Raw genomic sequence first — 15,517 nt, 5'->3', positions numbered from 1 at the left:
GTGGCAGCTTCTTAGATATTAGAAGCAGTGGTGGGTTCCAACCGGTGTTACTACTGGTGTCAGGTTTCGAGGTCGTCTCAAATAAATTGCATTTCAAACAAAGTCTTTGATGAAAAAAAACTCCAATTTATTAAGCACGACATTCAAAGTCCGACTCCATTGTAGCCAACACTGACTTCCAGATCCAAAACCCTCCCTTTCCGTTCCCCACTCCCCTGCACTCATTGGCCATCTTCCAAATCACTCTGCCCCTAATCTACTGCTCCAGCTCAAAGGAATTTCCCCCCTCCCATCCCATCTCCTAGGGGATATTATCTCCAGGGAAAATAAGTAGGTGAAAAGTCAAACGTCCCTTTCCAGACGCCTCCGCTTCTCCTTCTTATGTCAGCACTAGAGTAATTACAGTTTGAAGTGCTGACAACCGGTTCTCTTCGTGCACACGCTTTGCGCGCATGCGTGGAAGGCCCTGCGCACTCTCATTTGCAAACCAGTAGCGAAGGTAAGTGAATATTATCCCTGCCAGAAGCCCATCAAAATATACTTATGCCCAGTGCCCATCTTTAAAACCCTTGCAAAGGGAGCCATAAGTGTCTGGTTCTTCGCACTACACGGAGCCCTCGACTTACGACAGTCCATTTAGCGACCATTAACAAAGTTACAACAGCACTGAAAAATGTGACTTAGGACCGTTTTTCCACCATTACGAGACCTTTGCAGCATCCCCATGGTCATGTGATCAAACTTCAGATGCTCGGCAACCGGCATGTACTGATGGTGGTTGCGATGTCCCGGGGTTTCGTGATTCCCCTTTTGCGACCTTCCGATAAACCAAAATCCACAGGGAAGTCAGAGTCACTTAGCGACCGGGTTGCTAACTGATCGACTGTGGTGATTCACTTTCACAAACGTGGCAAGAAAGGTTGTAAAAAGGTGGGTAAAACTCACTGAAGAGCAAAAAACGTGGGGCTCCATTGCAGTCGTAAGTCAAGGACTACCTGGATTCGGTTCCCCAGGAGCAGGGGTGAAATGCTCCCAGTTTAGACCGGATCGCGCGATCCGGTAGCGATGGCGGCGGATGGTTCGGAGAACCGGTAACAAAAATCCCTGGGCCCCCCCCATGCCCAGCTGAGCCGCGCGATCATCAGAGGCTTTTTTTTTTACTTTTAAAAGCATTTTTTCTACAACCTCTTCGGCCGAAAAAATGCTTTTAAAAGTAAAAAAAAAAAAAGCCTCTGATGATCGTGCGGCTCAGCTGGGATCGTCAGAGGCTTTTCAAAGCATTTTTTTCTGCAACCTCTTCAGCCGAAGAGGCTATAGAAAAAATAAATGCCTTTCAAAGCCTCTGGCGACCCCACCTGATTTGCCTGATCCTCAGAGGCTTCTAAAAGCATTTTTTTCTGCAACCTCTTAAAGTTGTAGAAAAAATGCTTTTAAAAGTAAAAAAAAAAAAGCCTCTGATGATCATGCGGCTCAGCTGGGATCGTCAGAGGCTTTTCAAAGCATTTTTTTCTGCAACCTCTTCAGCCGAAGAGGCTGTAGAAAAAATAAATGCCTTTCAAAGCCTCTGGCGATCCCAGCTGATTTGCCTGATCATCAGAGGCTTCTAAAAGCATTTTTTTCTGTAACCTCTTAAGGTTGTAGAAAAAATGCTTTTAAAAGTAAAAAAAAAAAAAAAAGTTGGCCACGCTCACCCAGTCACATTACCACCCCCACCCCCACTAAGCCATGCCCACACAACCGGTATTAACAAATTTTAGATTTCACCCTTGCCCAGGAGTTAAAGGACCAGCTCGGAGATTAACATCTGGGCGGTGCACTCTGCTAATTAGAAACCAAATTGCTTCATCGGATAATGTGAGTAAGGCAGGTGGATTTTGACCGGCTCCAAAGGAAATACTTAGTGGCTTTCAAAAGTAGAGTTTAAGTCAACGTGTAATTTCCTCCTGCGTGTGTGAAGTGTGATGCAGTTGAGTTGGTGGATAAAAATTGCAGTCTACCAGTAGTCCTCGGCTTACAACTGTTCATTTAGTGATTGTTTGGTGATTTAGTGACTTTAGTTGAGAACTACCTGTATTTATTTTGTACAGGTTAGGCCTCGTTTTACAACTGTTCATTCAAAGTTACAACAGTGCTGAAATAACGATGACCATTTCTCAACAGTTACAAGCTTTGTAGCCTCCCCACCATCACGTGATTAGAATTCAGATGCTTGGCGACTGGTTCACACTTATGACGTGATCCCTTTTTGCGACCGTCCGGCAAGGAAAGTCAACAGGGAAGCCAAGTTCACTTAACAACCAGGTTACTAACTGATCAACTGCGGTGATTCACTTAACAACTATGGCAAGGAAGGTCGCGAAATGGGCCAAAGCTCACTTAACAAATGTCTCACTTAACAAGAGAAGTGTTGGGCTCAGTTGTGGCTGTAATTCGAAGACTACCTGTATTGTTCTATAGGTTCATCTTTTTCTTGGATTTCAGCACGGCTGCTGGGGAATTCTGGGAATTGAAGTCCACGCAGCTTTAAGTTGCCACGGTTGAGAAATACCAGGTTGACCCATTCAGGAAACCAGATTTGTTTGATTTGAAAGACAGTCCAGTCTTTCCCCCACAATTCATGGCTGCCCACGTTTTTTACTACAACAATCTAGTACCCTTCAATTAATTAAGTATAAAGTGTATTTTAACCCATGGAATATTCACAGGGGTATTGCCAGCCTTCTACAGGGAGTCCTTGACTTGCAACCATTCATTTAGTGACTTGGCTAGTGACCTATACTTGGCTAGTAGGGTGTTTTTTTTTTTAAGAATTAGGCTATTGTCTGAATCTAGTTGTTGTGGTCTGCCAGCAGCCTGCGGAGCTGGCAGCGGAGTCGGACAGTGAGGAGGCTGGGGAGGAACATGGGCGAGTCCTGGAGTCTGGGGAAGGCTCGGACAAGGGCTCTGCGTTGGAGGCAGAGATGGGGCCAGGGCCATCTGGGAGTGATGTGCTGACTCCAGAGTCTCCAAAGTCAGACAGCAGAGAGGCAGAGGAACAGGAGGAGCCTGTTCCTTGTGCGTGCATGCGCAGAGCTGCCAGAAGGCAAGAACAGTTAAAACAAAAGGGACAACTTGGGAGTAAGGCCTGGAGATGATTGGCCCATCCCATAAGGCTTAAAAGAGGAGCAAAGGCACGTGGGCTCTTTCCAGGAAAGCAATGTTGTTAATTCTGTTCCCAGTCGGCATCTCTGTTTGATTCTGGACTCTGTGTGGCTTTGCCAAGTAGGTCTTTGGCAGAGTGTCAAGGGAGATAAAGGTTGGTGATTATCCCGAAGGACTTTTTGCAACTAATTGGGACTCAGCTGTGAATGAACGTAATTCACAGCTGTTGCAATAAAAGAGGGTTTTGGGACTACTCGTGTGTTTTAATGACTCAGGAAGCCTAGGTCACAACATCAGTCCATGGGTTCAAAGTTATGTGTAAATACATGGCATGAATCCAGAAAAAAAGGAGTTAATTCACAACCGGGTTAAGGTGTTGTGTGAATACCGCCGATATCATTGGATGGGGAAGGCGAAAGGTAAGTAGGGAGTAGTGTACAGGCAGGCCTCGACTTACAACAGTTTGTTTAGTGACCGTTCAAAGTTAACACAGCGTTGAAAAAAGGGACTTATAACCATTGCCGCATCCCTATAATCACATGATCAAAATTCAGACGCTTGATAACAGAGTCATATTTATGACAGTTGCAATGTCCTGGGGTCACATCAGGGGTGAAATGCTACTGGTTCGGGCCGGTTCGCTTGAACCGGTAGTAAATAATGCTACTGGTTCGCCGAACCGGTAGTAAAAAAAAAAAAGTTCCGATGATCAGCTGAGTGACGCGCGATCGTCAGAACTTTTTTTTTTTTTTTTTACTTTTTTAGCATTTTTTTACTACTGGTTCTCTGGAACTGGTAGTTAACAATGCTTTAAAAAGTAAAAAAAAAAAAGTTCCGACGATCGTGCGTCATTCAGCTGATCATCATAACTTTTGTTTTTTTACTTTTTAGGCATTTTTTTACTACCTTTGCTGGCGAATAAAAAATAAAAATAAAAAATGCTTTAAAAAAGTAAAAAAAAAAAGGCTCAGAAGGTCACAGCTGTGCCGCACGATCACCGGAGCCTTTTTTTTTTTACCCTTTTAAAAGCATTTTTTTTTTTATTACCGGTTCCGGCGAATAGGTAGTAAAAAAAAATGCTTTAAAAAAGTTTTAAAAAGGTTCTGAAGATCGTGCGGCACAGCTGCGATCGTCGGAGCCTTGTTTTTACTTTTTTAAAGCATTTTTTACTACCTATTCGCCGGAACCGGTAATAAAAAAAAAAAATGCTTTTAAAAAGTTTTTTAAAGGTTCCAATGCGCACTACAGCTGATCACCCTTCCCCGCGCTGTTCTACTTACCTTCCCAAGCCTCCTTTTGGCGCGCACTGCACGTGGTTTGCGTTTGGTGTGCACTGTGCATGTGTGTGCGCAGCATGCATTTGGCGCATATGCGCAGCCAGTAATAAACCAGTTGTCAGCACTTCAACCTGCATTTACTCTAGTGCTGACATAAGAAGGAGAAGCGAAGGCGTCTGGAAAGGGACAGCTGACTTTTCACCTACTTATTTTCCCTGGAGATAATATCCCCTAGGAGATGGGATGGGAGGGGGGAAATTCCTTTGAGCTGGAGCAGTAGATTAGGGGTAGAATGACTTGGAAGATGGCCAATGAGTGCAGGGGAGTAGGGAACGGAAAGGGAGGGTTTGGGGGCTGGAAGTCAGTGTTGGCTTCGTTTGGAGTCGGGTTAGAATGTTGTGCTTAATAAATAGTTTTTCTTCGAAGACTTTGTTTGAAATGCAATTTATTTGAGACGACCTCGAAACTTGACACCCGTTCAGATTTCACCACTGGGTCACAAGATTTCCTTTTGCAACCTTCTGACAAGTAAGGTCAATTGGGGGAAGCCAAATTCACTTAACAACGGTGTTCCTAACTTATCAATGGCAGTGATTCACTTAGCAACGGTGCCAAGAAAGATGGGGCACAACTCACTTAACAACGGTCTCGCATAGCAATGGACATTTTGGGCTCAGTTGTGGTCGTAAGTCGAGGACTGCCTGTAATGTGCTTTTGAATGTTGCAATTGTTGTTGTGGTGCCTCCAGAAGGTTGCGGCTTGCCAGCTCTGCCCTGTGACTCATTCCTGGATGCCTGCAAGACACGTAGCTTTGACACGTTGCGTTGCGTCCCGGGTGTTGTTAGGGAAGTTGGAAAGTCACAAATTTGGCAGCTCCGCCAGAGGAAGAGGCAGACAGGCTGACGGCATGGAGAGGTCAAGAGTTCCGGCTTGGCTCCTTCTGGTACAGGTAGTCCTCGACATACAACAGTTCGCTTAGTGACCATTCAAAGTTACATCAGAATGTATGAAATTATTTAAATATCTTTTAAGTCTTCCTGCCAATATTGGAGCCAAAATTTTATAATCTGCATTTAGCAGGGAAATAGGCCTATAATTTTTGATTTGCTGTGGGTCATAAAGGACTTATGAACCGTTTTTCACACTTATGACCGTTGCAGCATCCCCCATGGGTCACGTGATTTACATTTGGCTGCTGGGCAACTGACTCACACTTATGACGGTTGCAGTGTCCCGAGGTCATTGCGACCTTCTTACAAGCAAAGTCCACGGAGAAGCCAGGCTCACTTAACAACCGTATCGCTAACTGAACAACCGGAGGGGTTCGCTTAACGAATGTGGCGAGAAAAGCCGTCAAATGGGGCGAAACTCACTTCTCACTTAGCAACATAAATCTCGGGCTGAATTGTGGTCGTAAATTGAGGGCCACCTGTATTATTCGCTGCTGAATAATTTTTGAATGGATTAAGGCAGGGGGTCTCCAAACTTGGGAACTTTAAGACTTGTGGACTTCAACACCCAGAATTCCCGAGGCAGCTAGCTGGGGAATTCTGGGAGTTGAAGTCCACAAGTCTTAAAGTTGCTAAATTTGGAGAACCTGGCATAGGGAGCCAGGAGAAGATAGGGGATCCTCCCCCCCAATTGAAAATCCCCTATGGCCGTGATGGAGAACCTATGGCACGCGTGCCACAAGTGGCACGGGTAGCCATATCAGTGGGCACGTGAGCTCAGCTCCGTTTTCGGGCCTTCTGGGCCCACCAGAAGTAGGGAAACAGGTTGTTTCCTGCCTCCGGAGAACCTCGGGGGTGGGGGGTGGGGAAGGCCCATTTTTTGCTCTCCCCAGCCTCCAGAGCCTTTCTAGGAGTCTGGGGAGGACGAAAACGGCCTTCTCCAACTCCCCTGGAGGCCTCCGGTGGGGTGGGAAAGGCCGTTTTCACTCTCCCCATACTCCTAGAAAGGCTCTGGAGAGCAAAAAACGGGCCTACTGTGCCATTGCGTGCCAAGAGCGGGGGGAGCGCGGGGGGGGGTTTCACGCATGTGCGGGGGCAGGGCACATAGAATTATGGGTGTGGGCACGCACACAACCCCCCCCCCGCTCCTGGCACGCGATGGCCTCTGGGGCAGGAGAGTCCCTTTGTTAATTGAGAATCTGTTTTCCGTTTCTCTCTTAATCCTACTTTATAATAAAAGCTGCTTCTGGATTGGGGAGAAACGGCGGTGATCGATCGACCACAAATTCAGCCTCATGTTTATGTCGTTAAGTGAGATGTTTGTAAAGTGAATTTTGCCCCATTTTATGACCTTTCTTGCCACCGTTGTTAAGTGAATCACTGCAGTTGATAAGTTAGGAACACGGTTGTTAAGTGAATCTGGCTTCCCCATGGACTTTGCTTGTCAGAAGGTCTCAAAAGGGCTGCAACGGTCATAAGTATGAACCAGTGGCCAAGCATCTGAATTTTGATCGCACGATCATGGGGATGCTGCAACGGTTATAAGTGTGAAAAAGGGTGGTGAGTCCCTTTTTTCAGTGCCGTTGTAACTTTGAATGGTCACTAAATGAACTGTTGTAAGTCGCGGCCTACTTGGACAAAATAAATACAGGAAGTTCTCAATTTATGGCCATTATGGAGCCTGCCCATTATGGTTGAAAGTCATAACTGTCGCAAAGTGGGGCATCATGTGACCAGACCCAATTTTATGACTTTTCTTTGTAGTCGTCATTAAGTGAATGCCAAGGTTATTAAGTAAACGCCGAGGTCGTTAAGTGAACCGATTGTTTTCTATGGAGTGTTTTTCTCGAAGCGAATGCTAGTTTTCAGCAAAAATGGAAATTATGGTCATGTGACTACAGCAAATCAGTGTAAATGTGGTTTGTTTGCTGAGTGGCTGAAATGCAGTCATGTGACCACTGGGGAGGGCAGCCATTGGTTGTAGCATTTGGGCGGACCGTCATAAGTTTGAACAGCCGCTAAGCGTTCTAAGGTCGCTAAGCAACTGTACACGTAGTCCTCGACTTACAACAGTTCATTTAGTGAACTTTCGAAGTTGCAAAAGCACTGAAAAATTGTGACTTATGGCCATTTTTCACAGTTATGACCTTTGCAGCATCTCCGTGGACATGGGATCAAAATTCAGATGCTTGGCCACTGCTTCATGTCATGACCACTGCCTGTCCTGGCTCTTTTCAAATGGACTACACTGCCTATCTTCCCCTGCCTGGTCACCAGAAGCCGGGGAAGATGCATTTTTTTGCTCCAGCTCATCCTTTGGAGAAAATCCTTCCCTGCTTGGCTCAAATTCAGGTCGAGCCCTTTAAATAATAAAGACAACATTAGTATTAGTTAGAAGACCAATTATTAATTTTATAGCTTTTTCCTACCGCGAAGGAGAACTGAAAATCCCTGGGAGAATTTGCAGGCTGGACGGGGAGCTTTTATTGCCACTCTGATCCCGACTGCCTTTTTTAATTGCTTTTAAACATTTTATGTTCCTCATCTTGGTAGGGGTCCCCAGCGGTTGGTCTGGCTGAAAAAGCTTGTTTAATCTGGAGACAGACCAAAAAAAAAAAAAAAAGGCAGCGTAAAACTGATTCATCCTTTTCTAGCTTTCTAGCTGGACTACGGATGCCATCATTCCCAGCCGGGATGAGCAAAGTAGAGCTCTGCAGGTAGCGACCGAGAAGGGGTGAGTTAAGAAAAAAAGTGAAAAAGCAACTATTTCAAATTCAGTTAACTGCTTTCACCCAACATGCTGATCTTAATTACTTTTTTATTTTCTGAATCAATTCGAACCGGCCCAGTTAGTGGTCTGATATATTGAGCTCAGCTAGGAAATGTTTTTGATAAGATTAACCGGGAACCTAATTAAACAGTCATACTTCAGGAAATGACACCAGAGATCATCTAGCCCAACCCCTAATCCAAAATTTCTCAACCTGGATTAACTTCAAGATGGGTTGGACTTCAAACTTCCAGCTTGGGGAACTCTGGGAGTTGAAGTCCACCCATCCAGACGTTGCCCAGGTTGAGAAACACTGAACAGGTAGTCCTCGACTTATGACCATTCACTTAATTTAGTGAATGGTTAAAGTGAATTCAAAGTTACAATGGATCTGAAAAAAGTGACTTAGGATCTTTTTTCACACTTATGACCATTGCAGCATCCCCATGATCACATGATCAAAACTCAAGACACTTGGCAAATGGTTCATATTTATGACGGATGCAGCATCCTGGGGTCATGTGATCTTTTGTGACCTGACAAGCAAAGTGAACTGGGAAGCCAGATTCACTTAACAACTATGGGACTAACTTAACGGCCTTAACAACTGTGGTGAGAAAGATTGTGAAATTGGGGGGGGGAACTCACTTCTCGCTTAGCAACCGGAGTTTGGGGCTCAACTGTGGCCATAAGTCAAGGACTAGCTAGGGTGGGTCAAATTTTTCAACTTTCACTTTCCAAACATTAGTACAGGGGTGCTCAAAAATTGTGACATGCCTTGGGGATTGTAAAGATATTTTGGTTACTTTAATACAACTGAGATTTGCATTTTGTTAGTTTCGTGGTATACCAGAATAACAGAGTTGGACCTTGGAGATCATCTAGTCCAACCCCCCCAGCTCAAAAAGGAGAGCCTATACCATTTGTGACAGATGGCAGTCCAGTTTCTTCTTGAAAGCCTCCAGGGATGAAGGTCCCACAACTTCCGAAGGCAACTTCTGTTCCATGGGTTGATTGCTCTCACTGCCAGAAAATTCCTCATTTTTAGGTTGAATCTCTCCTTGATCAGTTCCCATCCATTATTCCTTGTCTGGCTTTCGGGTGCTTTGGAAAATAGCTTGACCCACTTCCTCTCTGAGGCAGGCCCTCCAATATTGGAAGATGCTATCCTGTCTCCCCTGGTCCTTCTCTTCACTAGACCAGCCATGTCTTCTGTCCATCCATGGTTCAATTCAGGTGTCTTTCTTTCTTTCTTTCTTTCTTTCTTTCTTTCTTTCTTTCTTTCTTTCTTTCTTTCTTTCTTTTTCTTTCTTTCTTTTTCTCTTTTTCTTTCCTTCCTTCCTTCCTTCCTCCCTTCCCTCCCTTCCGCTACCCTCCCTCCCTTCTTCCTTCCTTCCTTCCTTTTGCTTTGGAAAATAGCTTGACTCCCTCCTCTCTGGGGCAGCCCCTCAAATATTGGAAGACTGCTCTCATGTCCCCCCTGGTCCTTCTCTTCACTAGATTAGCCATGTCTTCTGTCCATCCATGGTTCACTCAGGTATCTTTCTTTCTTAATTTCTCTTTTCTTTCTTTCTTTCTTTCTTTCTTTCTTTCTTTCTTTCTTTCTTTCTTTCTTTCTTTCTTTTTCTTCTTTCTTTCTTTCTTTCTTTCTTTCTTTCTTCCTTCCTTCCTTCCTTTCTCTCTCGCTCTCGCTTTCTTTCTTTCTTTTCTTTCTTTCTTCCTTCCTTCCATCCTTCCAAGGTCGGTAAAATGAGGACCCAGATTGTTGGGGGCAAGAGGCTGACTCTGTCAACCGCTTAGAGAGAGCTGTAATAGCACTGTGAAGCAGTATATAAGTCTAAGTGCTATTTCTTTTCCTTCCTTCCTTCCTTCCTTCCTTCCTTCCTTCCTTCCTTCCTTCCTTCCTTTGGAAAATAGCTTGACCCCCTCCTCTCTGTGGCAGCCCCTCAAATATTGGAAGATGCTATCATGCCCCACCCCTTGGTCCTTCTCTTCCCTATAGACTAGCCATGACCAATTCCTGCAACCATTCTTCGTACTTCTTTTTTTAATGCAGAAGGCCTATAGAAAAAGCCACTTTTTTCTCAGTGCGGTTGTAACTTCGAACAGTCACTAAAAAACGAAGGGTTCTAAGTCGAGGACTACCTGTAAGAGGGGTGGGGGGCAGTGGTGAAATCCAAATATTTTTACTACTGGTTCTGTGGGCATGGCTTGGTGGGCATGGTGTGGCTTGGTGGCCGTGGCAGGGGGAAGGATATTGCAAAATTCCCATTCCCACCCCACTCCAGGGGGAAGGATTCTGCAAAATCCCCATTCCCTCCCTACTCCAGGGAGAAGGATTCTGCAAAAATCCCCATTCCCACCCCACTCCAGGGGGAAGGATTCTGCAAAATCCCCATTCCCTCCCCACTCCAGGGAGAAGGATTCTGCAAAATCCCCATTCCCTCCCCCCCTCCAGAGGGAAGGATATTGCAAAATCTCCATTCCCACCCCACTCCAGGGGGAAGGATATTGCAAAATCCCCATTCCCACCCCACTCCAGGGGAAGGATTCTGCAAAAATCCCCATTCCCTCTCCACTCCAGGGGGAAGGATATTGCAAAAATCCCCATTCCCTCCCCACTCCAGGGGGAAGGATATTGCAAAATCCCCATTCCCACCCCACTCCAGGAGGAAGGATTCTGCAAAAATCCCCATTCCCTCTCCACTCCAGGGGGAAGGATATTGCAAAAATCCCCATTCCCTCCCCACTCCAGGGGGAAGGATATTGCAAAATCCCCATTCCCACCCCACTCCAGGAGGAAGGATTCTGCAAAAATCCCCATTCCCTCCCCACTCCAGGGGGAAGGATATTGCAAAATCTCCATTCCCACCCCACTCTGGAGCCAGCCAGAGGTGGCATTTGCCGGTTTGTTTGTTTGTTTGTTGTTGTTATTATTATTATTATTATTATTATTTAATCTTTAGTGAGATTCACAGCCTTTGAGGCTGGTTAATAGCTCAGCAGCTCGAGTCCTAACCAAGGACCTAGGAACTGTTAAGGAATCGTCGGAGGATGTAAACTGTTCCGAGTAAGGTGGTTTTTTGTAGAGTCAAAATGTTCAAGTCCGGCAAATTTAGAATTTCTAAATAGCGGGGTAGCCCTTTGGGTATTGCTCCAAGGGCTCCAATTACAATCGGTTATTATTATTATTATTATTATTATTATTATTATTATTATTACTACTACTACTACTACTACTACTACTACTACTACTACTACTACTACTACTACATTTTTATACCGACCCCTCCCGAAGGACTCGGGGCGGTGAACAGCCAAAATAAAAAAAATAAAAAAACATACAATATACACATTAAAATACTATAAAAACGAAATTAAATGTATCTTTGGCTTCCCCCCCATTGAAAACCCCTTACCCATCAAATTCCCCAACTAAAAGATTTTGAACCCAGCCCGGCTTGCTGAAATAAAAAAGTTCTCCCAACTGCTCAAAATTTCCACTACCGGTTCACCAGAACCTGCTGGATTTCACCCCTGGCGGTGGTGGTGTTGTGGGGGGAAACCCCATTGTTGCCTACACCCAACTCTTCCTTGCGCTTCGCTTCCTGGCTCACAGTCCAGCAGCCCAACCCAGCCAGCCTGCCGTGGGAACGCGCCCACTTTTCGCAACTTCGCTTCTTCCACCGGAGTCGTCTGAACGGAGCGGGGTTTCCAGGCAGAGCTCAAACCCGGCCGGTGCTTCGCTCTTTTTTTTGCCTCCAGCCGGACAAGCGCTCGGGGTTGAGCCGGGACAAGGAGGCGGGGATCGGGGCTGGCCGAGGGCGGTGCGTCCGGGGAAAGGCTGGGCTGCGGAGAGGCCGGTTCGCAATCGGAGCGGTCGTTGTGCGCGCAACCAGCAGCAGCAGCAGCACCGGCGGAGGGGATCATGCCCGGCCGTCGGAGCGGCGGCGGCGGCGGCCTGTCGGAGCGGAGCCCGTTGCTGGCTTACCGGCTTTGCAGCAGCTCGTCGCTGGAGCCGGACGAAGCGGCCCCGACGTCCCGCAAGCTCTCCACTTTCCTGGGCGTCGTGGTGCCCACTTTGCTCTCCATGTTCAGCGTGGTGCTTTTCCTCCGCTTGGGTGAGCCAGCAAGGGAGCCCAGCCCAGGGAGGAAAGCCAAAGTCCCGGGGGGGAGAGAGAGAGAGACCCCAGCCCGCCTCGCCCCCCACCACCGCTCCACTCCACCCCGGGCAGCGGGAGCCCAGCCTGGAAAGGCAGCCAGAATTGCGCGCTTGGGAACTCCTGGAAGCCCCGGGGATGGTTTTCCTTTTTGGTTTTTCTTTTTAGGCGATGCTTGGGGCTGGGCACCGACCGAGGCAGGGCGGGACGGGTTGCGCTGGTTGAAGCGGGTCGTGGGAATGATGCATGTTGGTTATCCTGGGTCTGGGTTTGTGTGTTGGGGATGGGGGGGGGAGAGAGAAATCGGCGTGTTGTATGTGAATGGAGCCTGGTTCTCTTTTGGAAGGAAAGTTCAGCCTTTCTGGTGAATTCAGCAGCCTGGGAAATAAAGTTTAAACGTGTGGTATGAATGAGGCTTGGTTATCCTGGAAGGAAAGTGAAACATGTTGTGTGAATGCGGCCTGGTTCTCTTTGGGAAGGAAAGTTCAGCCTTTCTTGTGAATTCAGCCTGGGAAATAAAGTTAAATTGTGCCTGTGAAAGTAAAAAGCGTGTCCTGTAAATACAGCTGGGTTAGGCTGGAAAAACAATTCAGCGTGTTGGTTATCCTGGAAGGAACGTTGTATTCGTGTGAACACAGTTTGGTGATCCTGGGCGGCAAAAGTTAAGCGCTTTGTGTGAATGAGGCTTGGTTGTCCTGGAAGGAAAGTTAAATATGTCGTGTGAATGCGGCCTGGTTTCGCCTGGAAGGAACGTTGTATTCGTGTGAACACAGTTTGGTGATCCTGAGGGGCAAAAGTTAAGCGCTTTGTGTGAATGAAGCCTGGTTGTCCTGGAAGGAAAGTTAAACATGTTGTGTGAATGTGGCCTGGTTCTCTTTGGGAAGGAAAGTTCAGCCTTTCTTGTGAATTCAGCCTGGGAAATAAAGTTAAATTGTGCCTGTGAAAGTAAAAAGCGTGTCCTGTAAATACAGCTGGGTTAGGCTGGAAAAACAATTCAGCGTGTTGGTTATCCTGGAAGGAACGTTGTATTCGTGTGAACACAGTTTGGTGATCCTGGGCGGCAAAAGTTAAGCGCTTTGTGTGAATGAGGCTTGGTTGTCCTGGAAGGAAAGTTAAATATGTTGTGTGAATGTGGCCTGGTTCTCTTTTGGAAGGAAAGTTCAGCCTTTCTTGTGAATTCAGCCAGGAAATAAAGTTAAATTGTGTCTGTGAAAGTAAAAAGCGTGTCCTGTAAATACAGCTGGGTTAGGCTGGAAAAACAATTCAGCGTGTTGTGTGAATGAGGCCTGGTTATCCTGGAAGGAAAGTTGTATTCGTGTGAACACAGCTTGGTGATCCTGGGCGGCAAAAGTTAAGCGCTTTGTGTGAATGAGGCCTGGTTGTCCTGGAAGGAAAGTCAAACATGTTGTGTGAATGCGGCCTGGTTATCTTTTGGAAGGAAAGTTCAGCCTTTCTTGTGAATTCAGCCTGGAAATAAAGTTAAATTGTGTCTGTGAATGCAGCCTGGTTCTCCTGGAAGGAAAGTTGAGCTATTTGTGTGAATGAAGTTTGGTTATGCAGGAAAAAAAAATAACCCAGTGGGTCATCTGAATGTGGCCTGGTTATCCTGGAAGGAAAGTTAAGTGTTTCCTGTGAATTCAGCTTGGTTATGCTGGAAAAATAACCCAATCGTGTGAATGCAGCCTGGTTATCCTGGGGGCAAAAGTTAAGCTTTGGTGTGGCTTGGTTATCCTGGGGAGGGGGGCGGGGGGGGAGAGGAGTTAAGCGTGCTGTGGGAATGCACCCTCACTGGTTATCCTGGAAGGAAAATTAAGCTTTGGTGTGACTTGGTTATCCTGGGGAGGGGGGAGTTAAGTGTACTGTGGGAATGCGGCTTGGTTATCTTGGAAGGACAGTTCAGTGATCTGTGTGAATGCAGTTTGGTGATGCTGGAAAAAATAATTCAGTGGGTCGTGTGAATGCGGCCTGGTTATCCTGGGGAGGTTGGGGGGGGTAGAAGTAACCGTAATTGTGCTGTGGGAATGCACCCTCACTGGTTCTCCTGGAAGGAAAGTTAAGCGTTTCGTGTGAATGCCACCCGGTTATCTTGGAAGGAAAGTTAAACATGTTGTGTGAATGCAGCCTGGTTATCCTGGAAAAAGAGTTAAGCACTTTGTGTGAGTGCAGACTGGTTATCTTGGAAGGAAAGTTAAGCTGTCATGTGAATACAGCTTGGTTATCCTGGAGTGGGGGGAAAAAAAAAATCAGCGTGTCATGTGAATGCAGCCTGATTTTCCTGGAAGGAAAGTTAGGTGGGTTGTGTGAATGGAGCCCAGTTTCTTTGCAAAGAAAGAGGAAGTTCTGGGATGCGATAAAAGAGTTGGTGATTCAGATATTCACCCTTTGGCCTTTGCTAAGTGGTTTTCAGATAAACCGAGAATGAACTTTCTGACATTGGCCATCTAGGTAGCCACATCATCCTGGTTTGTTGGACAGGGTGGTTTTAAAGAATATCAAAGTAAGTCGGTAAAGAGGTGGAGTTATAAATGCCGGCTGGGGAATTCTGGGAGTTGAAGTCCACAGGTCTTCAAGTGGCCAGGATTGGAAAAAAAAACATTATCCTAAAGGCCTTGGAGTCTAGGATTAAAGCAACACCCAAATCCTGGCTAATAAATAAAAATCCTAGGCCTTTGGAAAAGCGGCTAACCTTGCCAAGATTGTCAGCTGATCTTCCGATTTCAGCTTGAGAGGGTTAAGGGAATTATTAATAATAAATTAATTATTTATTTTTATTTTATTTTTTATTTTTATTTTATTTTTATTTATTTTTATATGCTGCCCTTCTCCGGAGACTCAGGGCGGCTTACAATGCGTTAATCAATAGCCTTCATACTTTTGTATATTTTATACAAAGTCAGTTTATTGCCCCCACAAACCGGGTCCTCATTTTACCCACCTTAGAAAGGATGGAAGGCTGAGTCGACCTTGAGCCTGGTGAGAATTGAACTCGCAGTAATTGCAGGCAGCTGGATGTTAAATGCTGCCTTAGTAGGAGGCATTAGCCTCCTACGCCACTCAGGCTTCTAGCCAGTTTACAGCAAAATTTTATTTTCCAAGCATTTTCCCTGCCTTTGGCAAACAGATAAGTCAGAGAGAAAGTTAAAGGATAAACCCCGATCCCTGAGAAGCTAGATTTCCAAAAATGGACGACGTTTGTTCGGGAAGCCAGTGGATAGGATT

The 15,517-nt window shown here is 46.0% G+C and overlaps 1 protein-coding gene across 1 annotated transcript in view; it reads left to right on the top strand.

Moving 5' to 3' along the window:
• Window positions 1–12,066: 12,066 nt before the first annotated feature.
• The window catches only part of LOC139318215 (solute carrier family 12 member 9-like), a 138,574-nt gene continuing 135,123 nt past the window's right edge, over window positions 12,067–15,517 (top strand). The window contains exon 1 of the mRNA XM_070945553.1: window positions 12,067–12,259. Within this exon, the coding sequence (XP_070801654.1) occupies window positions 12,067–12,259 (193 nt within the window). The remainder of the gene's footprint in view (window positions 12,260–15,517) is intronic.

This window comes from Pituophis catenifer, unplaced genomic scaffold, assembly GCF_029215685.1.
Source record: "Pituophis catenifer annectens isolate HBS135680 unplaced genomic scaffold, rPitCat1.0.hap2 SCAF_6, whole genome shotgun sequence".
NCBI classification, from domain to species: domain Eukaryota; kingdom Metazoa; phylum Chordata; class Lepidosauria; order Squamata; family Colubridae; genus Pituophis; species Pituophis catenifer.
This window is presented reverse-complemented; position numbering and strand designations above follow the sequence as displayed.